Source organism: Patella vulgata, chromosome 6 (assembly GCF_932274485.2).
Source record: "Patella vulgata chromosome 6, xgPatVulg1.2, whole genome shotgun sequence".
NCBI classification, from domain to species: Eukaryota; Metazoa; Mollusca; class Gastropoda; family Patellidae; genus Patella; species Patella vulgata.
In genome coordinates, this window is record NC_065884.2 from 41,713,436 (window position 1) to 41,739,157 (window position 25,722).

Here is a 25,722-nt window from a genome sequence, read left to right on the forward strand (position 1 = left end):
CCGCTCCCTCCATTTCCTGGACTGTTACCCCCGGGTTGTCCCCATTTGTTACCGCTTCCTCCGTTTCCTGGGTTACTACCTCCGGTTTGTCCCCATTTGCTACCAGACTGGCTTCCTCCTTGCTTTCCAGGTCCGCTAGGAGACCACTTACTACCGCCATTTCCTCCCTTTGCTGGGTTATTACCACCTTGTCCGCCACTCTGTCCTCCAGATCCGGGTTGACCCCATTTGCTACCAGACTGGCTCCCCCCTTGGTTTCCGGGTCTAGTACTACCGCTCCCTCCATTTCCTGGACTGTTACCCCCGGGTTGTCCCCATTTGTTACCGCTTCCTCCGTTTCCTGGGTTACTACCTCCGGTTTGTCCCCATTTGCTACCAGACTGGCTTCCCCCTTGCTTTCCGGGTCCGCTAGGAGACCACTTACTACCGCCATTTCCTCCCTTTGCTGGGTTATTACCACCTTGTCCGCCACTCTGTCCTCCAGATCCCCATGAATTACCACCCCGACCTCCAGAGTTTCCTCCGTTGCCTCCATTACCCCCCTGACTTCCGCTATTTCCGCCTTGGCTCGATGGAGCATTTGGATCTAAGCAACATTTTTCTTCGGCGTTGAATTCAGTTGTTTCTGGGCAACTCATAACATAAGGGATATTATTGTTACAGTCCAGGAATTTTGTAGGCTCTCCATCGATGGGAAACAACCCTTCCTCTTCTGGACATTCCAAGCCATTGCCACAAGTAGTAAATTCTGTCTGAACACAGGAGCTTGTCTTTTCGTCAAATGCCGATCCATCTGAACATTTCACGTTTTTGGGAAGTTCTCCGGCTTTAGTGCATTGAAAAAAAGAGTAGCAGTCTGAAGGATTACTGAAGTATCCAGCACCAGGACACCGAAAACCTGTACTAGTGGCAATAAGACCTGAAAATATAATATACAAGGTACCTGGTATTAATCCGATATGCGTTATCATCACATAAATATATGGTTTCAGAGTTCTACACTACCAGTAAGTGCAGAAGAACAGCACAAGATTTAAAACATATTTCATAGACTGCTGTTCAGACTGCAGGCATCGACTGTGCTGTGCAGGAGACTTCAGTAGAGGATGCCCAAGTGTGATTGGGATAGCTGCTTTTTCACCGATGTTTACAATGACTAAACTTTCGAAATATTAAGTAAAATTGTGTCCGCTAAATTATTAAACGAAAGAAGCATGAAGATAATTTCACAGTAAGCAATCGACAATCGCTTTTAATAGGACAACACATGAGACTACACGTCAAATACAGAGAGTAATATCATACAAAAAAGTATCAAAAATAATAACGTAACTCATGCTAATTTGAAGATTACTTTAGTTTCCATTGATGTCACGCAAAAAAATGTTTATTTGTTATCATTTGAAACAGTTTGATGCTAACATCATGAGATTATCTAACTTCCATTTAAATTTATATTTACCTTCTTTGATATTGTCTCTTAAATATACAAATATAATAACACAATAGGTATACATTTATTTAGATAAATTATTTAGGACAATTAATACATTTTTTAAGCAACACATACAATGTTTTGTCAAATTTATAAAGTGATATTACTATAATGTACATGTACGTACCTAATAAGGCAAGAATGATTGAGAATTGTCTCATCTTGAAAGATTTAGACTTCTGAAAAAGAGAAATAGAAAGAAAAAAAAAACATCTTACTATATGTGGTTGAACTTAAACTGAAAAAATGAGGTTTAAGGTTCAGTTATTTTGAAACTAACCTATGACATTTTATAGTTACGTTCTTAGTGCGAGAGAAGCGAATTTTGTTCTTGAGCGACGTTTACACCTACTCTTCTTCGCATTCAAAACGTTCCGAATTAACCAGGTGCGTGGGTAAGTGTTTGTCGTCCGAACGGATTTTGCAGTTTTGTACCTTCATTATCATCTGCACATGCACCACATCTGAATTGTTTGAACTGGGATTGGAAACAATTCTTTACTTGCTTCTAGACCCACGCCGGAATTCGAACCTGGAAGATGTTTTAATTACTCTACTGTAACGAGGCCCTGGAGCAAAGGAACGTTTTGGCCAAGGCCTTCTTTACATCATAATATTTTGTATATTTATGATAAACCAAGGCAGTATAATAAAATGATCGATACGCCTTATGTTTGAATTGTGAAAGGTACTCAGTCACCGAGAGCAACATATTTTGGAACTGGAATGTGTTTAAAAGAATGATTTTGCTCTGTCGTGTCGAGTAATACAACTTTTTTAAACGAACAGTTTGTAATGAAAGGCGAACTAGACAGTAACGACAAATAATGTAGACCATAATTACAGAATAGTTTGTTTATCTACGTATTATTGGCTTAGATCGCCGCATACAGTTCTGATCTCATCAAACAAACGATTGAAACTTTAAGCAAAAACTAGTTCCAAAATATTAGCTATACCTAAGAAGTAAAAAGAAAACAAATGACCTTGGGGACAGAAGGTAGATTTAAATCGTTAAATCAACAAATAATTCATTTCATTATTATTTCTAGGTCTACAATTTTATTGTAAACTATCGGAAATGACAAAAAATTACTGCAGTTTTATTTCGAATACAAAGATCAGACTGTCTATAGTTTTGTTTCCATATTTTTTATATACCCGTTAAAATAACAGACTTGTGTTTTTAAAAACTGCATACATTTTACAAACGAAATTGACTGATCAATTGTGCAACTTGGTACTAATTTACTTATATCCCACATCCAATTTTTGGTAAACTAAATATAACCATTTAAGAAATAAAATGTTATAATAATAGTACTTACATCTCCAGCTGTCGGTTCTTGCTCTGTAATATGATGTTTCTGTGTCTAATTCCGATTTTATATAGGAAAGTCGACCACCAAAAAATGATTTCTATATTGTGTGCTAGAGTTACAATGGGTGGAGAAATAGTTTTTATGTATGTTAGGAAGGGTTAGATACAATAACATCGTGATGCTATGTTACCCATTCCCTGCCTTCATTTAACGAGCAAACATGTTCCGTGTTTATATTAAACCTGTTATGCATAATTTAAACGAAAAACCTACTTAATTTCTTTTAAGTTCTATCCACCGTCTTCATTAGCTCGGGTAGCGCCCAAAGTAAACCCCCATTTCATTTCTTTCTGAGCACGGCAATGGCGTTTTCGAATACCCTTCTTCTCTGAATTCCTTATTCCTCATTGTTTCAAATAGGGAAAGAGTAGACATGACATGTTGTATCTGAACGTGCATATCACTGTCTATATATTCAATACAAGAATGTTATTTATCTATAGATTAGAATCAAGAGCTAATATTATTCCTGTGCACTGACATTAATTAGTTAGGTACGTTAAAAGCTCATTAATATTCATGATGTTAATCTGGGAGTTTACATGGAACATATTTGCCAGGTGAAATGTCAGTATTAACACGTTATCTCTATTGTTTAACGCGGGTCAGTTCTTCGTGAGAATCCCAACATTTTAATCTTCATCTATATAATCAAAAAATGGCGCGTAGATCATTTACCTTCTCATTTTAAAAAGGGAATATTTAGCAAAAGAATTTAGCAAAACGTTAATTAAAATTTTAAAGCGATTAGAGCTAGTTGTAATTGAAGCATTGCCTCTATTAATTATTCTGTATTGCACAAGTAGCATGGTTAAAATCGTAATATGCAGAATGTAAAATTTATGGAGATACATAATCAAAAGTACTCTTAGTGAAAGGCGTAGTTATTCAAACATTATTCAAATCAATCAATCCTAACGTACGTAAGATATGCCCAAAATTACATTAATTGGTTTCTATTTATTTCGCGACGCCGTAATATTTCTGTAATCGTTTTCGTACATGCGAGCCCATTCTTCGTGAAGGTTTTTTAAATACTCAGATGTTGTTAAATACATTAAAATTGTATATATTTTTTAGCTTTGGAGATTCGTCGCCAGTATTTTAATACATCAAAGAACGCAACCATTTCCATAATCTGATAAACCAAACTATTCGCTTCATTCATCAGCTTTTGTGTTGATTTAAACAGTCTTTTATTAACAATCGTGTTCGTACGGCCCAGCAACATTTATAGAATGCAATTCTCCAGTTTTTTATGCTCCTGTCACACCAAACTGGTTCTCACTATACGTTATGGAAAAGGACCTAGAAAATCGTAAAACGGGTTGTGGTCGGGGTACAATCTGTACATAATGTCTATAATACGACCCTACTGCGTTCATGAACAGTCCTCAATACATATATCTCGTCTGTCATGACATGATACCAATCAGCCACCATATCCAGTCAGTTCAGATCGAGTAAATTTACCATTTCCAAGCAGTCCAAGCCCGTCCGTAGTAAGTTTAAACCTGTTTGTAACTAGTTCTACCCCGTTCCCAATTGGTTCTAACTGGGTCTAATTAGTTTGTAACCTGACCACCCAGTTTAGGGACAGTTCAACGCGACTCCGTCTCGTTCTTAGTGCGTTCGATCTCTCTCATGTGTCGTGATGTCGTAGTGTCGCCCTTCATAAGGCGTCAACCCAACGTCATTTAACCCGTCACCACGACAACCCGACATAACAACATCACGATATTTTAACCCGACAATACGACATTTTCACCCGGCACTACGACATTAAAAATATCGCGTAAAATGTCGTATTGTCGGGTTAAAATGTCGTGATGTCGTGATGTCAGGTCAAATTAAAAAAATGCCACATTTAGAAATTTTATCCTCTCGTCTCCATTGCAGGTTCACATGTTACGTTATGTATAGATTATAGTCACTTAACTAGTTAATAACAAAGTGTGGTAGAAAGAAATGCTTCTACGAGAACCCCTATATTTCGTTTTCGCAGGTAGGGAAATACATTAATTGGAATAAATTCTCTAGTACAACTCCACAGGAAATATCTTTAGAAGTATCTTTCTAATCCAAGATCCTTCGAAAATTATGTTTTCAAACCGCGACAGCCTTCAGTAGATGAATTATTATTTTCCACTTGTAAACCAGGGCCCCGTTTCACGAAATCTTAACTAAAGATAAAATCCAAATTTTAGTAGATACTTCAAGTTTGATTGGCTAAGCATTAAAATCAATCTAATATTATACAATCCAATTACTAAAATTTGGATTTTATCGTAGTTAAAATTTCGTGAAAAAGGCCCCAGGTTTGATACACATCTCTTTATTGTAAATTATATATTTTATATTATTTTAAAAAAACCAACAACAGTTTTTAACTTTACTTATACATAATTTTGAAAATTTTAAGCTAAAGTGCAAAAGACCAAAAACAAGATTTTATACTCTAAATAAATGTACAATTAATGAGTAATTAATTATTCTATTCGCATTGTAATTATATTCATGGCTTTCTGTGAATAAATATTACTAGTAAAAAAATGACGATGTCTCGCTAGGATGGAGATCGTCTATTCCCCTTGTCAGGGATGCAGGAAGGAGGGCCTGACAAGAACAGCTGTCAGTCGTTTGGATTGAACGAAAAACCAAGATCCCGCGTATACATTGGTGTGCACGTAAAAGATCCCTGGTAGTTGGAATTCGATATAAGAGTAGACCGTAGCGCCGCTGTCCGGGCAAAATGTCCCTTATAACACACTGTATGGCGTAAGCCCGTCTTCATTAGCCCAGTCGGAATAGGACGTTAAACTCCATTTCTTTTCATTTCGTTCTGCTCCGACTGGGCTATTGAAGACGGACATACGCTATACAGTGTACTATGAGGGAAAATTTGGCAGGATAGCGGCGCTACGGCCTACTCTTATATTGAATTTCAACTATCAGGGGTCTTTTATGTCCACGCCAATATGTAAATGGGGCCTCAGTTTTTTTTTTATCCCATCCGAACGACGATACGTTATCCGCTGCAAGTCCCCCTCCTCCGTACTGCACCACTGTCAAAGAGGAATCACTATGAGGGAAACTCTTATATTGAATTTCTACTATGTAAATGGGGCCTCAGTTTTTCATCCCCTCCGAACGACGATACGTTATCCCCTGCAAGCCCCCCTCCCCGTCCCGCACCACTGTCAAAGAGGAATCACTCCGGAAATGGGGTTTAATGTTCTAGTAGTCACGGTGACTCAGTGAGTAAGACGTTGGCTCGCTAACGTTGAGGTCTCGCTAACTGTCGAGAACGCTCATCGGGAATTTTCCGGCGTGATTCCTGGTACAGGACGGAGGGCCTGGCAGGGTATAACGTATAGTCTTTTGAATGGGACGAAACATCGAGGTTTCGTGTACATATTAGCGAGCACGTAAAAGACCCCTTGACAGTTGGAAATCAATAAAAGAGCAGGCCATAGCGCTTCTATCCGGGCAAAGTTTCCTTCATAGTACATTGTATAGCGTATACCTGTTTTCATTAGCCAAGTTAGAGCAGAGCAGTATAGGACGTTAAACACAATTTCATTTCATTCAATTTTCCTACTTTTCTGTGCCATAAGCTATACAGAGTGATTTGACGGAAATTTTCAATGGACCGTGACATTTCTTCATCGAAATTCAACACAACTAGACGCTGTACTTTGCCAGGCCCTTTGTCCTGCACTACCGAGGAACTTCCTTGACCAACACCAGGATCCTTGCACATAATAATATGGTATTGAGAAGAATATTACCGATAACCCGACATCACGACATCATGACAACCCGACAACCCGACATCACGACATTTTAATCCAACAAGAAGACATTTTACGCGACATTACATTACGTCTTGTCTGCGATATCACTTGAGTGGAAGCACAGGTTAAAGATCCAACTTCAGTCAGTCAGTTGTCATTCATCTTCCCGTTCTACGCTTCGACCTGTGGGGATCAAGCTCCCATCACACAAAACTAGTTCTCACTACGTTCTGGAAAATGTTGCCAAACTGTTTACGACCTGTTTAAGAACTACGTGGACGACTCGGACTGCAGTTAGACGGAGGGGTAACGTTCTTAAAACGAAATGGACGTACTATGAACGGAATTACACAGTACTTCGATCCTATAGGGGGGGGGGTTACAACGTGACGTGGTCGAGCATCAATAAGCAGTACTTTATTTATCTTATTTTATTTCGTGGGTGTGGGTGGGGTGGGGGTAGTTTCTCTTATTGTATGTCATATATTTTACTAGTATTGAATTTGTAGGGTTGTAGTGACCTTTTGCATAATTTAAAAACCCATAATTTATACTTTATTATTTTTTTATGTTACCGCATGAAGTTATAAAACCTTTCATATTTGAATTAGTGTGTTAATTTATTTATTTCTATAATTTAATCTGGAGGGAGATCAATAACACTATTCAGCGGAAGCCCCCCTTATTTGTGGTAAATGGTTCCAGTCGTGGGGGGGGGGCTTTCCTTTCAGATGGCTATATTTTTCTCATCCTCAGCAGCTTCGTTAACAACAGATTCTTTCACTAACATCATATTGTGTTTCTTGCTATCCGGAAATCATGTTACATAGTGGCATGGGAATCTGCTGTTGAGAGATGATGCAGTGCGATGGCAAGCTTCATCCCTGGTTGCAGAGCCTCCCTGTGGTTGCTGTCTTGTTTGTTTTATTAAGGGGTTCAATACGTTCGTCAAACACGGTGGGGTGAGTCTCAAGACTTTGAACAAGACTCTTGATCCGCTGATGATAATGCCCTACGACTATTCTCCCCTCACGCTTTTGTCAGTTACTCATCCAAGAGTTGCTTGGCTTTCTCCTTCTTGCTTGTTCTACCATTTCATTGTACCGTTGCTCTGCTGACTGCTTCCAACAGAAGATGCATGAATCCAATGTTTCACAGGCTCAATGGTACTGTTCAAAAATGTTGAAAATTTTATCTTGAAGTGATGTGCACTGCAAGGAATCGCGAGTCAGAGAGGAAACGGCCCATATTTTTATACTCTACCTTGTACGAGCGTACTACAGACGGGCTGGGCTTAGGAGCTACAAATTGACCTGGTCGTACTGCTATTTCATGCTCGAACACGTTACGCTGTTACACGTCCCAAGTAGGATTAAAGTACGGTAATTCCGTTCCTTATACGGTAATCGTCCATAGTTTGAGCCCGCTTGGCAACATTTTCCAGAACGTAGCGAGAACTAGTTTGGTGTGATATAGGGCTTATCGCTATATTTGTTTAATTATACCATGATCTCTGCCTTTTACAAGATTTCATAAGACCGAAGTAAATAAGAACTTAATACTGCCATTTCCGATCGAAACATTTTAACTTTCGGTAGTGCTCTTTCTCATCACCAAAAGTACAATAATTCAGACAATTCAAACATAATCAGATAAGGGCACGTAAATTTTACATTGTGTTTTAATAAGATTGAAGGTCTGTGGGCTAATCTATCGACCATTCTCCATGAACAATATCAAAGTGACATTATTGTTTTTCTATATTCAAAGTTTCAGAATAATTCATTTATGTATTCAGATTGAATATGACGAATTGTCGGATACATACGTTAGACATTCATGACATCAACTAATCCAAAGGTCAGTGATTAGATTATTAAAAAGTAGAAAATGAATATATTCCTAAAGGGACTTCTTTGACCTTTTGATCGCCTCTCCTCGGCGTTACAAAATAATTAGAAATGTGCAGCGGCATGGCTTATACTGTTTGTTGAACACTATATTTAAAAGATTTCGATTCTAAAAGTGTTAAAGATCTGACCGTTCCTGCTATAATAGTTCAAAATTGGATTATGCAAAATGAATATATTAAACATTTAATTCAAATTACTTTGAGCGAAGTTAGCATTGTTTGAAGTTTTGACAAGATGTGGCATAGATTGTTATTATCGAGACATAGCCTTGATTCACGGTTAGATCTATTTACGAAGGCCACCTAAGACCTAGCCCTAAGCCTTAACCTAATCTAACCTAACCTAACTCACAATCCTCGGCAACAATCACGTGCCCTAACCCTGTTTACATCTCGTGACCTTGTGGAAATCTAACCCTTGATTCACCACGACCGTGTTTCAATATGTTTAAATCTCCACCATCTGATAATAGTAACATTTATGTAACATTTTAAACCAGAATAAAGACCTGTAATAGGCAGATTTAACTCTGAAATAATGCATCTTTAAGTAAAACTTAAAACTACCGCCTTATAACTTTTAAATACGTGTTAGATCAGCAGCATTTTCTTTGCTTTTCTGTAATTTATAGTCACATAAATTATGGTTTAATGCTGTAATATAATGTTGAATTGTTGTAATTTGGGGATTCATATACTTCTTACTGGACGGCACCCACGCCGTAAACTTCATCGATATCCAATAAAAATCGACAGTTTACCCTTAACCGTGTCGGCCAAAAGAATTGCAAATTCAATTATAGTAATGCAGACAGAAAGGTTGGGACGCTTGGAAAAAAAGACATTGTGTGGACAGAAGTCGTATTAAAAACAGCAATTGGCTAACTGAATCTTGATCTTTCCCCAATGTTAATGATCAAATGAAAACGATTAATGTCGTTGACAGGTTTACAGAAAAAAATATAATTAAACAAAACAGAGTGTCGGATTGGAAGATAACTCAATGATTTACGCCTGCAATTTGCGATTCGAATTTTCGAAAATTTCAAAAGATTTTCTGTATATCGGGCTCACAACCTGTCGCGGTGATAACGGCGATATTTTTAATGATTCTGAATTGGGATAGAGAAAATGGAACAATTTAATCCCGACTTCAAAAAATAATAATGATATTATTATTTCAATATCTGGTATGGAATGTGAAACCTCCTAATTATTTCAATAACTGTACATATAAAATAATCTATATCTATTTTTTTGGACTATACACGCCTTAAAATGTGCGTATCAATTTAATTTAAATCAGATGTTAATTATCTTTCGCTTTATTTTTCGGCTGGACAACATAATCATCTAGAATATCTTATTTAATGTCGGTGTTCAAATCACGTGAATTTTTTGACTAATTATATTGCACTTGTGTGAAGGGCTTCGGATTGTGGTGAATTATGGTAATAGCCATGGGAGGCTTGGCCAAAACCATTGATTTTCCCATTGACTCTTATGTTATTTGTTGTCTCTATGACCGGCTCTAACTTTACCCTAATATGTCGTTGCATATAACAGATGGAACAACATGTGGCAACATCTGGCTTAGAAGCATGATGTATGAGGTCCGTCATGGAAATCTTGAGAATATGAAGTAGTATAATAATACACATTCCGATGCCCGCCCTACATTTCAAGGTAATCAACCTCTGAACATTGTTATCCTACCACCTCAAAGTCATGTAAAATGATTTTTATTTAAGTTTTGACAAAAATATTGTAATTTATAATCAATAAATTCTACAGGTTTTTTTAAATTAACATTTTGTCGTTTGTGAATCAGCCTTTACTAATTACTTCCACACTGTCTTGTAGGATATGTTTTTATTTGTTCATTACAAAATGGCCCCGAAACCATGGAATACGCGACTCGTGTACTGATTATAAAATGTTAATTGTGTCTTAAATATTGGATCCCCTATTTTCACGGCAAGATATGTTATCTGCTTTTAATTGTGCTGTCCAGAAGTTAAAAAACATTCCTTTCTCTGTATAAAATTCCTCCACATGGTAGCATGTAATGTTTCATCGTGTTGACATCAAGTCACAGATAAAAAGAAGCTTCAGGTTAGCTAACCCAAGTCGAAGAGATTCCACAGATCGGACTTTTTCTTTATTGATTAATAGAAACCGTATTGTAGAGCCAAAATATGAAGTTGTACAGTGTAAAATAGAAGCGTATAATCTGTGCTATGTTGGATATTATCGTCTGAATAATACATGCAATGGAATGGAATTAGCGTTCAGGGACGACTACTGGTATTCACTAATTAGTTAGGGTTCACATAACGTATTCGTCAAATGTTAGGTCTATATTTGCAAGTGATCTATAAAAGTATGGACAGCAGTATAATCCTCATATTCCTATCCATGTGGAATGGTAGTATGTCAGTTTTTCAGTATGTGGTGGATGATAACTCTTAGCTGGCTATTTCTTGTTATTCCCATGGTGAAGACAAGGTGTGAAAAAACCGAAAATGGTAAAAGATATAGACTAACAATAGGTAATGATAATAACATTAGACCTGGTGTCAAGTTACAAAACTCAACTATCCTTTTTAAAAATAGTAGGGGATGAATTGGTTTGTAAAAAAAAACAAAAATAGGGCCACATATATATATGTTGCTTCCGTTTGTATGATAATATTGTATCTTGCAGCTTTGCTCACAGATGACAGCAATCCTAATGCAACACCCCAGGAAACAATTTTAATGGATAACATTCGTTTGGCCGGTGAGGCGGAGGAGTGTTTGTCGCCAAATTACGTAAAATTGAATATTGGTGAATCTCTTGGATTAAAGAAACATGGATGGGCTACGATTAAAACTGGGATGGAAGACGGTAACTCTATATAATTTCAATTATCAAAGTTTAATAACAGACTATGATGTTAAGCGTGAAGTAGCTATCTAAATTCGCTTTTAATATATTAAAGTTGCCCGAGTAAAACAAAATACTGAGTAATATTACACAAGTATCTGATTGTGAGCGAGTAGAGAATTCAAACTAGGGTGTCCAAGGTTCGAATCCGGCTTGAGCCGAAAAGAACCTTTCAGATTTTACAGATTTTGTTACGATTAGTAAGTGGCTGCCTTCCGGGGTGTCAAAATGGCAAGATTCATACGTGTACACATAACTGGACATCGAAGGTGTGTAGGCGACAGTTCTGCTATCCTGGTGAAGTTCTCACCCCAATTCCCAATCATTGCATTTCACACCACAGTATACTTTGAAGAAAAAAAACCCTAATATGTTAATCTCAAAATGAGCGTGGTTCTTATAATCACGAAACGATCAACTTCGCTCCCTTCGTTGACAAATATCAGTTTATTTACCGTAAGGCTTGATATTACCCACTTTGTATATTTGCAGCTATGGCATCCCAAGGCACCAACCCGAATCTCATCATTGGGCCCTTTTACACGAATTTAGCTATGGTGTTAGAAAAAGAAGGTATCCCCTACTTAGTGACTGATTATAAAGGTTTCGACTGGATTGATATGAGTCGTGTAGAAGATACAGTTAAATGGAAGACTATAGTGGAGATTCGTCCACCAGTCCAAGACCAGAATTTAGCGGTAGTAGATAAGTTTGTTGTTGAGGAATGGGTCAGTGCGATTATGATCATGCCAGAAAATCAAGCAGATAACCAAGGTATGTTTTCAATGGATGTTGTGTTAGATTTTCAACAAGATTTATATGAATGTCCCCTCCCCCAATCATATGTAATTAACCTAGACACGATACCCTAAATGTATTCTGATTAATTATCCCAATGGCAAGTGCCTGAATTATATAGTTTACATATTCTTCCAGTAACCCAATTGATGTGGCTTCTATACCGCAAACTTAAAATGTTTTCATAATTAGGTTTTAACTAGAATCATACATACACAACGAATAGCAATTCTCAATTTAGACACGTTTTCAGTTTGTAACCATATTTACAAATAAATGTAACTAACAAGGTAATTTGTATATTTCTAAGAATGTCAAGACCTCGCAAGTCAGCTCTTAAACGAGGAAGTTTCTTTGATACCACATTCTGTGGATGTTTCAACCAATGAATCCGAAACCCTGATCAATAAGATTCTGCTTAACGTACGCCTTTCCAGACAAAGACATATAATAGTTTGTAGTCCAAGAGATGAACGAGATCAACTTATTGCAAAAGTTTTGAAAGGGGTAAGTAGTTCCGGAGATCAACTTAAAGTACTGGCAGGGGGTATAATATTCTAGAGATTAACTGTATGAAGGTACCGCACTTAAATAATTGGCTACAGATAAACATGTTGTGAAATTAAGTACAGTACTAAAATCGGTAAGTAATTTTCTAGAGATGAATATATTGTCGTAGGCCTATACTGAAAGAGCTAAGAAATTTCTAGTGAAAGTACCGTGCTGGGTGAAGTAGTTCATTTTGTAGAGATGGAACTGTTGTTAAAACGCAGCACTGAAATTGTGGGTAATTAATGTTCTAGAGATGAGCTGAAATGGGTAAGTAATGTTAGTCTGAAAGTACGGGGTAAGTATTATTCTGAAGAAGGAGTACTCAAAGTAATTTTTTAAGAGGAAGAAGTATGTCAGCTTTTTCTTCTTTTTTTTTTTTAAAAAAAAAATAATGGATAGAATAGAAGGTCTCGTTGACATAGTGCTTGCGTATTTTGAGACTAGCAGGTGTCAATTTCTATGCGAGGTACTAAGACACTTCCAAGTGTACACCAAAATGTACACGTGTAGACCTTATCTTGAAACAGCCCAAAGGTTTAGAAAAGGGTGACCTATTATGAAAGTTTTTATGGTTGCACTTACTGTTCTGAAGATGAACTAAACCAATTTACGGAGACATTAGTTTTACTCCTTACATTAATTAGTTCCCTTCCCACTGTCTTTCCTTATTTGAGCTACACGTATTTTGTCAAACTCAGCGTGATAATGACCTGTACCCAGCTATAAATGTATGTATATAAACACTGATTTATTCTTTACATATTCAGGCGAAGACATTTAACTTGTTGTCGAACGAAGAGCAATATTTTATATTCGTTGATCCAGTTAGTATTGTGTTTTTTTTATTCATTATTTGTAATATCAAATTCATCATCTTTGAAATCTCTCCAAATCAGACATTAAAGTACCATCGACGCACAACGACACTGTTATTCATGGGAAACTGCATGTAGGACTGCGAGGTTCTGACCGGCAGAGACATATATTCCTAAGAAACGTTGCTGGTCGTATATTTGAAAATCACGGGCACTACTTTTGAGATGGTCATTGATTACAAAGGCAGGAATGGAAACTACAACATGACTTTAAAATATAAAATGACTCTTGTTTAGCCCCATAACTCACAACCCTGAGAAGAAAAAAAAAAGATTTGTAGAAAGTTCATAACTTTGTTAATATCTCAGTTTTATATCAATCTTTTAGAGGCATTTAGTAACTGGAGAGGGCAATAAACTATAAATGGAAAAACAGCCACTTATTTATTTGGGCTGCGCTTCTAAGAGTATTCTCTCAACGTTATCAAGCGTTATCAAGCTAATTTTTTTTTTTTTTTTAATTTACTAAAGTATGTAAAATAATACATTAACATAGAAATGAAAGAAATTATAGAAATTGACACATTTACTGTTCAATGTTTCAGATATTTAGAATCTGCTCGTCATCTTCGGAACAAGGATTCGTTGAATAATTCCGATTTATTCATTTTGTGAAGAATGGGGTTTGATGACACCATTAGTAAGACTGGTATTACTTAATTTATTTATTTTTATTTACTGAATTTCAGAGCTCTTATCTTCTGCCTTTCTCTGATGCAACTAATATGTTTAACCTCCGTCTTTTCTCCATACGTTGTCACCTTTTAGCATTTCGCTACATTCGTCCAGAAGGAAAGGTGGGGAGTGCCATGGATGCTGCCTATATGGATGCAGGGAGAATAACAACAGTGGGCTTAAGTTCCTATATATCTGATCAAACAGAGGTCACCAACGAATTTTCAGGAGCAAGGTTTATAAAAGCTTTAAAATCCGTAAGTTTGAATTTGTTTGCTTACTCGGGATAGTTTGTATTCCTTGACCAAGCCTCGTGCGTTTCCAGTCAAGGTCTTTTGAGATGTTTCAAGCCCAGCTCTGGCTTATCTATATAAAGTCATAGCTGGCGTTCAGATATCACTTCGGTGATATCACCTCGGTGGAAGCGGACGTAAAATACAACTAACTCATCGTTCAGATTACACCAGTTCCTTTTGTTCGTGGGTCTTTTTAGGCTCTGTATTTAATCGGCATATCTTACATATTGCGTTCCTCGTTCCCACTGGCCCCAGAAGTTTTTCCTCGGAGGTTGTTGTCTCTAAAACATCGCCATCGGTACTAGACTATAACACACACATAATGTTTTCAACGCGAATTGCGTGTATTCAGCTGTGACCTGAAATGTAAAGACTACAGCAACGTCTGAGGCGAAACTAGAAAAGTCGACAGCATAACAGCAAGCTAAAAATAATAAAAATAGCATAAGTAAATTTCCTAATTTCTTTTCTTCGAGTTGCATTTTTGCTTTGTGTGCGTGGTGGTGGTGTGTGTGTGTGCTGTCGTGGCTTCTTATTTTCGATTTTTCAACTTTTGCGTTCTGCAGGGGCGTAAATTCGAAATTATGAATGAATGGTTGTTATAAGCTTCCATAGGAATCGTTTTTTTCTGGTCAATAAGCATATTTTTTCTTAAATTTATAGTTTGGTACTTTTTTATTTGAACTTTTTACACAAGGTAAAGTTAGAAAGAGGTAAAACTGGCAAAATACATTTTAATGCCACTGGGCAGAGGATAGGATACAAATTAGATCTTTACAGACATGGCGGCGAGAAAATGTATCAAAGGGTAAATACGTCTTTATTGTAATCTTAATGGCTACTTTTTATTGTGTAAAATCTTTATAGTTATCACTAAAAGATACATTATGGGAGATTAGATAAAGAGCTGGCAGCTCTCACTATAATAGTTAAAAACTAGATAATGTAAAGGGAAGTTGCTGAAAATTTCAGTCAAATTGATCCACTCTGAACCGAGATTTTAGAGATTGAATTTTATTACTAAAGTCGGTACGATCAAAAAACATAGTCCCGATTATCCATTTCATGATTAAATCATGAATGGAAGTCGAACAGCAAATCGGAACATAATCCAATAAACATCGCAGGCTAGCGATGACATCGAGAGTTGATCATGGTTTGGATAAATTAATTAATGTCTAATTAATAATTTAGATAGCATTTCAGACGTAAAGAAAGGCCTGCAATAGGCAGATTTAGTCTTGCATAATGTATGTTTAATTTTCCTACCTAGCATCACAAATGTAACTATAGAAATAAAACTTATCATGTCTCAAAATGATAGAAGTATTGTGTTGACCCCATTCTATTTCATTACCATAATCTGTATAACATGAATTCATTTTGTCTACTTTTGACAATCTGGATTATATTTCTGTACGATTCAAAATAAAAACTTTTTTCTTACATTCATCCGAAAGTGGGTAGACTACGCCTTCATCGCTAGTTTTGACTATATGTTTCAAAGCTTTGTGTTCGAATCCCCTCCGCCTTATCTTTTACGTTTCAGATCGCGGAATGGGGTTTGAATGGTACCGACGCAGCTGAGCGACTAAATCAAACTGTACCAGATGATGGGGCATTAATAAAAGCCAAGTTTGATATATTTCCAGAAACCGTGTATGTGGTGGTAGTTATTGTAAGTATTTAGGGTTTCACACTGCGTAGCTTGTGTGAAACACTATTGTTTTTGTTCGGTTTATTATTCTTCTTATTATTTTTCTTTTTCCACTTTGCTTATATCTCAGTAACTACATGTCGGATCGATTCGATGTCTTCGTTCTGCGACAATGCGAAATGTCCGAAATCACCAAAGTTGTCATTTTTAAAAATATCGCCGTAATTTTAACAATAATCGTCGGATTTTAAAGATAGGTTCCAAGAAAAGTATTGGTTATTTCCAGTAAAAGTATGGCAATTTTGGTATATATGGAAAGTAGAGGTAACCAATCTTACTAGAAAAATACTGGATTCCCTGAAAAACACCCATGGAGCGTATACAGGACAAAAATGTCAGGGTTCCCCTAATCGACAGCCCGACGATTAGGAATATCTGCACGCGTGACGTCAAAGGTTGCACGCGGAGATTGAGCGCTTGATGTACATGTTGATAAACTTTATGAAGAGTTAGACGTACAACACTTTCTGAGACAAAAATCACGGAAAAAGACGCGGGCAGTGGATAATCCGAGAATTTAATTAGGATTCGATATTTGTAATAAATAGTCAGCTATTAAAGACAACATCGTCTTGTGTATGCAATGAATCCCCCCCCCCCCCGACTTCGCACCCGTAAGTTACGTGACACAAACATGACCTCTTTTGGTCGATTTTATTTTTTTATAGCAAAGGTATTCCTTGACAATTACAATGTTTCGAGGAGGATTTGAAGCAAATTTATGATATATTAATTAGTTTGAATATGTTTGTAGGACAAATATATCTTCAAATCACCCAGTTTGTACACGGGAAGGTATCTTTAACTGTCGATACATTTTGTTATAGCCGGAGACATGGCACATAGCTTCGCTACTTTTGATTTTTCATTTTTGGCAAATCGTCGTTGATATTAGGCGCCAAATTTAGTAAATTTAAATTTTTACAAAAAACTTTTTTATTTATGAATATTTTTTGATGGTATTTTACACAGGATTAAAGGGTCATCTGACTTGAGCAAAAATGTTAACAATTTTTGTCTAAGTAATTTACGTAAGCCGCCATTAGCTAATTCAGTTTTCCGTCCTAGATTAATTATTTATGGTTATATTTATATCAAACAAAGTTCATATGCTCCGTGGTCCCAAATGTCATTTTTTTTGTTACCGATAAAGTTTTCTGTCCTCAACGGAAGTAACGTAATTTTACCAAAAACTACAATTTTGACAGTTCGGTACGACTTTTTGAAAGGAAATATTATTTTTTTAAAATCTGATATTACTAAAGGGGGTGTGTCCTGTAAAGGCGCTTAGAATCTCGCGCTCAGTTTTTGAAATTTCGATTTTATTTTCGAGCCATTCGAATAAAAGGTAAAAAAAAGGGTGTAAAATTAAGCTATTTACAACCCATTCGGTGTCTTCATATTTTGAAATATTTCTTCGTAACTTTTATGAACTTGTAGCCATAATCCACACGAAAACAGTCTATACGAAAGTCAGTTTGCAACTTGAGCGGTTACCGAGAAATAGACAATATTGCATGAGTCACTTTTCATGTTTCTTTTGTCTATAAAAGTTTCAGTTATTGATCGATTTTGAAATTGTTTTAACCATTTGATGCCCAATGCTAATTGTGACATGGTCAAACCAATTTAACATTTTCACTGCCACCGAAAATGGTGTCATTTTGGCAAAAACTGTATTTTTTGCCTTCAAAACAAATAATTTATTCAACTGGGTCATATTTAATATTTCTTCATAATTAAGATATTTAATTCCAATCAACAAATAGATCATGCGATCATATAGATATCACAAAGTAGTTTGTAACTTATTCAGTTGCCGAGAAATATACGATTTTCTACAAGTCACTTTTCAAGGTTTTTGGTCCATAAAATTGTCAATTATTATTCATTTGATTTTCATAACATTTTCACCATGTGATTCTTAATGTAATTTTGGCAAAAACTGTATTATTAGTCTTAAAAACAATTATTGTTTTGAAGTGAGTTATATTTATTATTCGTTTAACATTATGATATTTGATTCCAATGGACATATAGATTGGATCAATACGATCATATAGATGTCCAAAAATTGCTTCTAGCACCTTCCCTTGTTGAGAAATTTCCTATTAGAAAGTCATCTTATCTTTTGTCAGGGTCACTTTTTTGACATATGTAACACACGGTAACAAATGTATAAATGAAATTGAAATTGCTAGGTAACGTGGCATACTAATTCAGCAGATCTTTATCGACTGAATACTTTAAATTATTAGCTAATGATGAAAACCCTGCCAAAAATGAATGTAGAAAATGAGTCACAGTAGCATCGATCATTACGCCCAGAGGTCTGCATTGTGAAGTGGTCACAGACTGTACACAATCAAATACTTTCGCTGAGTAAAATAGTCCGTTTGATCGCTTTTGGTACATATTTCATAATCGAGACTATAATTATAGCGCGATGGGGGAATCTGAAATGGACGATCACGTGATAGCATAATAATGCACATTAATCATAAAATGGCGACATTGGGGTTGCCATGACTTGTAAGGGTACCTTTGCTATAAATCTAGAATTTTTGCGTAAAATCGAAACGAATTTTTCAAATAATTGGCTTGACTTTATCTGCGACTTTCTCAGTATTTTTTTTATTTTGAAAAGAAATGAAATGATATGGGGTTTAACGTCCTACTGTTCTGCTCCGATTTTTATTTTGAAATTTCATTACATTATACGTCTTTGGAATTAATGTTTTAATTTACAGGAAAAACCCTTTGTAATGAAGAAGGCGTCAGTTAATGGAGATAAATTTGAAGGCTTTACCGTTGATCTACTGGAGAGCTTGAGTAAATCTTTAAAATTTAACTATAAGATATATGTCAGCCCTAACCAATATGGCGTTAGGAAAGATGACGGTACATGGGATGGCATGGTCGGAGAAATTAAAAATGGGGTATGATTACTTAATATTACTAATATTATCAGCAATCGAACTTTCGATATTTTGGTATCAGTCATGTTCAAACGTTTTCCGCTAATGTGGTAGGTATACGTTTATAGGCGTGTGTTCAAATGTAGTTGACAGTGGAAGGGTGGGACAAGGTGTTTTTTGAAACTATAGGTAAACGCATAGAGTGACCAAAAAAGTTTTTGTATGTTTTGAAATATTGCCCATTATTTTTATGTTAAAGTTTGTCTTAAAAAAAACCCCATTATAATTATTATATTTTTTTTCAGATCGCAACATTAGCTATGGGTGCAATATCGATTACGTCAAAAAGAGAAATTGTTGTAGATTTCAGTCTTGGTATTTTGACTATTGGAGTGAACATCTTGATATCCATTATTTTTATGTTAAGGTTTTTATAAAAATCATAATATTATTATACTTTTTTTTTTCAGAACGCAACATTAGCTATGGGTGCAATATCGATTACGTCAAAAAGAGAAATTGCTATAGATTTCAGTCTTGGTATTTTGACTACTGGAGTGAACATCTTAATATCCAGGCCTGATGATCATTACACTATCTTCCAGTTCCTTAAGCCTTTTTCTCTTGAACTTTGGATGACAATTCTTGGCTCTTTTGTTGTTGTCTCCATGGTGTACTTCCTGTTGGACTATAAACGACCGTCGACGAAGTTTACTGCAAGGGAGACTCTTTGGTTTTCAATGGGAACACTCTTAAAGCGAGGAACAGACTTCTCTCCAGAACCAATATCTCAACGCATACTCACTTCAGGATTTAGTTTCTTTGTGCTTATCACCGTGGCAACTTACACCGCTAACATGGCGGCCTTCTTGACGACAAAAGATTTTGGAAAGACAGTCGATTCTTTTGAATCACTGGCAGATAACGATGACATTAGCTGCGGAACCGTCAAGAACTCAGCAACAAAACATTTTCTCCAAATGGGGACGAAACCTGTTTTTAAGCGATTGTGGAACAAAATGATATATTCTGATGGTCTTGTTGCCAATTCGTCTGAAGGAGAAAAGAAAGTGGCCAGTGGTAATTACGCTTTTGTATTTGATCATCTTATTAATTCGTACGCAGAAGGAGAATATTGTAATATGAAGGTCGTGGCCACGCCCATTTTAATGCAAGAACACGGGATTGGTATGAAAGAAGGGGCTCTCTTCAAAACCAGTATCAATATTGAATTGTTGAAATTAAAGGAGAATGGCCAGATACAAGACTGGAAGAAAAAGTAAGTGTAGGTTTTACAATTTACAAGTTTTAAGATAGAATGTCAAGAGTCTCTGCATATTTTATTAATACTCCGTTTAATTTTGAAGTCAAGCTGGTGGTTTACTCTGTATATTCCAGTCTGGTTTTTTCCTTGTTAGTAGGCGGAGACGCCAATGCCCGGGTTCTGTTCCCCACATCACAGTGCCTGGTGTATGCCCGTCTTTATTAGCCTCGTTTGTTCAGAAAAGTAAAACATAATTTCATTTTATTTCCGTCTCGTTTTATTTTCTGCCGTTTCGATTTCACACCATATTACTATGATCGGAAGGATATATCATCCTCGTAGTGGTCCGCCCCGGTTGCTAATTTCAATTATAATTTCTTTATAATTTTTAACGGCGTATGGTCAAATGGTCCAACAGGTGAATAGATTGCCGTTATGACCAATCTATTGCCGTTTTGACTAAAAGTTATGAGGTGATGAGGTGTAGGGCCGTTTCGTTTATAACCAATATAAACTAACCTGTACATTTAGCTAAAATCTTTTGATGTGCCTGTTTTAGATCTCACTGAATGTAATCTGGCAGATTATCTACCGTTCATATATATATATATATATGTTTCTTAATTAAATGCCCAGTAATCTATTAAATATATATATTTTTATGTGGATTAAGTCGTGAAAAATTAGATAGTATCCGAAAAATGCTAATGATGATCAACGACTTCAAGTCTTTCTTTGAATTTTATTTGTATATGGTTCAATAATATGGTCTTCAGCTTGGTAAGTCAACTATACAGGCATAATGGTGTTATATATTTTTGTATGCCCACATTAAAATTTTAAACGCGTTTCGTAGAATTATGTTTCTGTTCCAATTGCAACTGCGGATACCACTGGTCAATGATATTATCTGTGTGAGAAGTAAATTCGCGTGGCTGACGTCTTGTGTGTTAATCTTGAGAGAGAGAGAGAGAGAGAGAGAGAGAGAGAGGGGGAGAGAGAGAGAGAGAGAGAGTATTTCGGGACGATACAATAATTCGCTTTCGCGTAGGGGTTTTTAGCAGTCGGAGGAGGAAACCCAATGCCGGATTAAGGCACATTTTGATAGGTGGCCTGAAAATACAGATATTTTGTTTTGTAGGTGGTGGGAGGATAAAAGGAAATGCGACAAAGATGGTAGGAACAAGAAGAAGCCACGGGGTCAGTTTGGGGTTGCACACATGGCCGGTGTGTTTATTTTTGCGTTGTTTGGAATGGCTTGCGGAGTTGCCTTCTTTTTGTTTAAAAAATTCTATCTGTTAGCCAAACCAATATCTGTGGGTACAAAAGAAGAAAACAAGGAAGGGGAAGACGAAAATGGAGAAGGGGAAGAGGAAAGGGGGGGAAAGGAAGCAGAAGACGTAAGAATAGATGATGCATTCGATGAATCCCCTGGTCCATCTATAAAATATGAACAAGAGACCACAGTATCTGAGTAACTTAAATTATTACTGAAAGTGATCCATGATGTTTCAAAATCTGGGTAATAATGTGGATGGTAATCTATTCCTGTCATATAGGAGATACTCCAACCTGTGGGAAAAAATCCGAAACAAATGATTATTGCTTTTTTGTAAGAAGGTATGTACATAGTACTCCAAGAAAATATTCACTGCAATCCACCTGGGCCAATTTGTTTTATTTAAGTTATCCTCATTCTGATTAAATACATTATCAAATTGTAAGTAACCAATACACTCAATACCATAATTTTAAATATATTTAATACATATTATTAGCACAAACATTAAGATTTCCCATACTCGTCTTATGACTAACAGCTTGGGGTTAAATGTTAAAAATGTTTGAGATTCCATTATGGAGAAGACCATGGTCTCAAATGTTAAGGGAATGATTCGTGAATGTCGCGATGATGGATTTCTTGGTTCTGATACGGGTGGTTGAATTTGTAATAGAGATGATGATTGGTGTGGGTTGGTTTCCTATAAACTGAAGTTGTTTTTTCGGACAAGACATCTAGAAAGGGAAGACTGTTGTCTCTTTCTGTTCCCATGGTGAACTTATTTCATTATGCTGTCTAATAAACAGTAGGGTCGTAAGCATATTGACAACACCGTAGCAGACGAGCTTTCATTGATGTTTTTAACAATGTCTTCGGCTGTTTTGTAGTAGAGCACACATTTAACATGCCTTGGGTGCGTTTTGATGGTGGCAGACGGGTTGAGGTGTTTCGGGTTGGAATCTTTTGTTACCCGTTGATCGATCTTGAAGAGGGTTGCCAGTGCTGACCTAGTCAGGTGTATTTATTAATAGTGTATTACAACTGCCTTCTCTTTGTCCGCAGGTACTGTGGTGATGGTACTTTTCTCCGAGTGTTTCATGTTTTCTGTTGGTGTGGTTGTTAGATTGTTTTGGAGATTTGGGGATGATATTGCAGATTTCGTGAGAGGCTTCATGCTTTTTAGGTTTGGTTTTGGGTAAAAACTTGAGTTCGTGTGATAGTGGAGAGTTCGGGTTACCTGTGAGGAGGGTACGTTGGCTAAAATTGATAACAGTTTTGGTAAAATTCATTCTGAAAAGATTTTAGTAGGTGTTTGGTTGTTTAGTTGATCTTATCGGTTTGGATGTATAGTTTGGGTATTGGCATCGATCTGTTGCGAAGAATTTTATATGTGGAGGCGAGCTGGCGATGCTGAACTTCAGATAATCTGAACATACACTGTTTTTCTTTCCTTAATAATAACGACGAGAGAATCCTCTTTGAAACGTCGCCAGATTTATATAATTGTGTCATGTGACATGTTTGAAATGTTCTGTATGGGGTAATTCAAGGGGCAGTTAGAAAGACTGGTATACGTCCTCTTCTGGATCAGAATTGGATTCTTCTTTCCAGGGTTCATGATCAGAATCCTTAAGATCACCAAGAGATGCAGAGGCAATATCACGTCACGTTCGTGCTCGAGATAAAGAGCTATAGTGAGCGCGGTGAGAAAATTATTGTTGGGAAAGGTCCGACTTAAAGTTTGTACGCTCCGTATGGCAGTGCTACTTCACCACTGAAAATGCTTGGGCCGTTTATGATTCGTTGGGATATGTTAATGGTTTTCAGATACATTTTGTACGTTATTCATGTTGTAATGTACATTGGCTGTTTGGGTAGAGCAATTTGATTTCTGGATGGGGTACCCTGCCACTGAAAAAGTCTGGCCACTGTCATTCTTATGCTAAGCATGTCACGCAGTCAGTAAACGGGTCCATCTGTCTTTGGTGTGGGGCAATTCGGAACGTTTGTAGGTTTACCCAAGAATACCGAATGTAATAGAAGTATTATGTTAGTATTTCACACCAATGAGGTAGTATTTGGTAGGGTTTGGTTAGTATTGGCTGGTGTTGTGTAGTATTTGGCAAATCGTCATGCCTGGCGGTAAATCCGTACCTCTGAAAATCTCTGGCGGTGGTCATTCTTGATAGATGGGAATATGCTGAACATTTCCTGTGGTTATTAAATGAGTTAGTGGGTGGATTGGGGTAATTAGGGACACCTGGCTAGTTTACCCCACCACTGAAAATATCTAGCAGTTGTCACTGTGAAATGTTGAACACTGTGCAACAAATTCCACGCAGTAAGTAAATGCGTTGATTTAGCTTAGTTTTTAGGGGTGGGGCAATCATGGACGTCGTGACATTTAAACTTTCTTAACATGGGAATTTACCCAGATCTGACGATAATGATTTTGTCGATGGTTTAATAGCGGGAAAACATTGTGATGCACATATATATTCCCAGCATGCCGAAAAATGTGACCAGAAATGAGAAAAAATTCTACAAAGGTCAACTTTAGATGATGGATGGATACGAAAACCAGAAGGCCTGTAACGTTTTTGCCCAAAGTCGATTTTAATTTGATTTTTTCATAAAAAGCAAGAATCACTTGTTTCGGAATTTTTTTCACAGCTCACGTAAATCCGAAGTTCTCCTACCAGCCTAATACCAAACTGTTTGAGAAACTATTTTAATTGCAGGTGAACCTTTTGATTATATTGTCATACCGTATAAATATTACTATAGTAAATTAATAGCCATTGTCATTGTTTTTTCATGAAGATTGTTATACGTATATGAAGTGTAGATAATGCTTAAAATCTTATGCGGTTTTTTTTCATACTTTATCTTCAAAATTAGTTATGCATAAATACATAATATATGTAGCATGGATTTAAGGTTAATATATATATATACTGGCAAAAATCACCAGTATTGTTGTAAACCATTAAAACCATAAACGAATAAACATAAAGCCAACACGACATTTTAAAGGAAGACTATTGTAATTCCTCGGCCGGTAAGGCTTAAGTAAATTCGTGACATGAAATATTGAAACCTTGCGCGAAAATTTTGTCACTTCCTTTGACCCCCATTAAATGTTTTTTTTATCAGATGTTAGGCTCTTTGTGATTAAGGATTAAGATCAACGGAATGTTAAGAATGTGTTTTAGGCCAAGAAATGTCATGGATTTAATGTATTTATTCGAAAAGACTTTCTATTATAAATGAAAATGAAATGAAATGGGGTTTAACGTCCTACTGTTCTGCTCCTAACCTGGGCTAATGAAGACGGGCATACGCCATACAGTATGCTATGAGGGAAATTTTGCCCGGGCGGCGGCGCTACGGCCTTCTCTTATATCGAATTCCAACTGCCAAGGGATCTTTTACGTGCACACCAATGTGTACACGGGATCTCGGTTTTTCGTCCCGTCCGAACGACTAGACAGCTGTCCTTGTCAGGCCCTCCATCCTGCATCACTGACAAGGGGAAACCACACCGGAAAATCTGAATGAACTTTCTCGGCCAATGCAGGGATCGACCACCCGACCTCCAGACTAGCGAGCCAGCGTCTTACCCACTTAGCCACGTGATCCCCCTTTCTATTATAAACAAAGGTATAACACTGAACTTTAATAAAATAATACATAGTAGCCAAATTTATTACACTGTGTATAAATTAATTCTCCTTTGATTCCATTTTGGTGAGTGAGATCGGTCGTATACCAGGTCGTTGTTCAATTTTTACGGAAAATATAGAATCCCTAACATTCTCTCTGTAAAG

General features: G+C 36.6%; 1 protein-coding gene across 1 annotated transcript; it reads left to right on the forward strand.

Moving 5' to 3' along the window:
• Positions 1–13,614: 13,614 nt before the first annotated feature.
• LOC126823275 (glutamate receptor ionotropic, kainate 4) lies at positions 13,615–25,468 on the forward strand. Its single transcript, XM_050552009.2, has 7 exons — positions 13,615–13,689; positions 14,430–14,672; positions 15,409–15,519; positions 16,261–16,389; positions 19,179–19,367; positions 19,817–20,625; positions 21,752–25,468. Exons 2-7 carry the CDS (start codon positions 14,466–14,468, stop codon positions 22,086–22,088), a joined length of 1,782 nt encoding a protein of 593 aa, XP_050407966.1. The 5' UTR covers positions 13,615–13,689; positions 14,430–14,465; the 3' UTR covers positions 22,089–25,468.
• The last annotated feature ends 254 nt before the right edge of the window (positions 25,469–25,722 follow it).

What these genes read in the sequence shown, in the direction of transcription:
- LOC126823275 (XM_050552009.2), top strand. Translation starts at nt 14,466, where the DNA reads ATGTTTAACCTCCGTCTTTTCTCCATACGTTGTCACCTTTTAGCATTT. An exon ending in TTATAAAAGCTTTAAAATCC is followed by an intron (nt 14,673 to 15,408) that starts GTAAGTTTGAAT and finishes TTTTTACACAAG; the next exon opens with GTAAAGTTAGAAAGAGGTAA. An exon ending in TCGGAGAAATTAAAAATGGG is followed by an intron (nt 19,368 to 19,816) that starts GTATGATTACTT and finishes TTTTTTTTTCAG; the next exon opens with AACGCAACATTAGCTATGGG.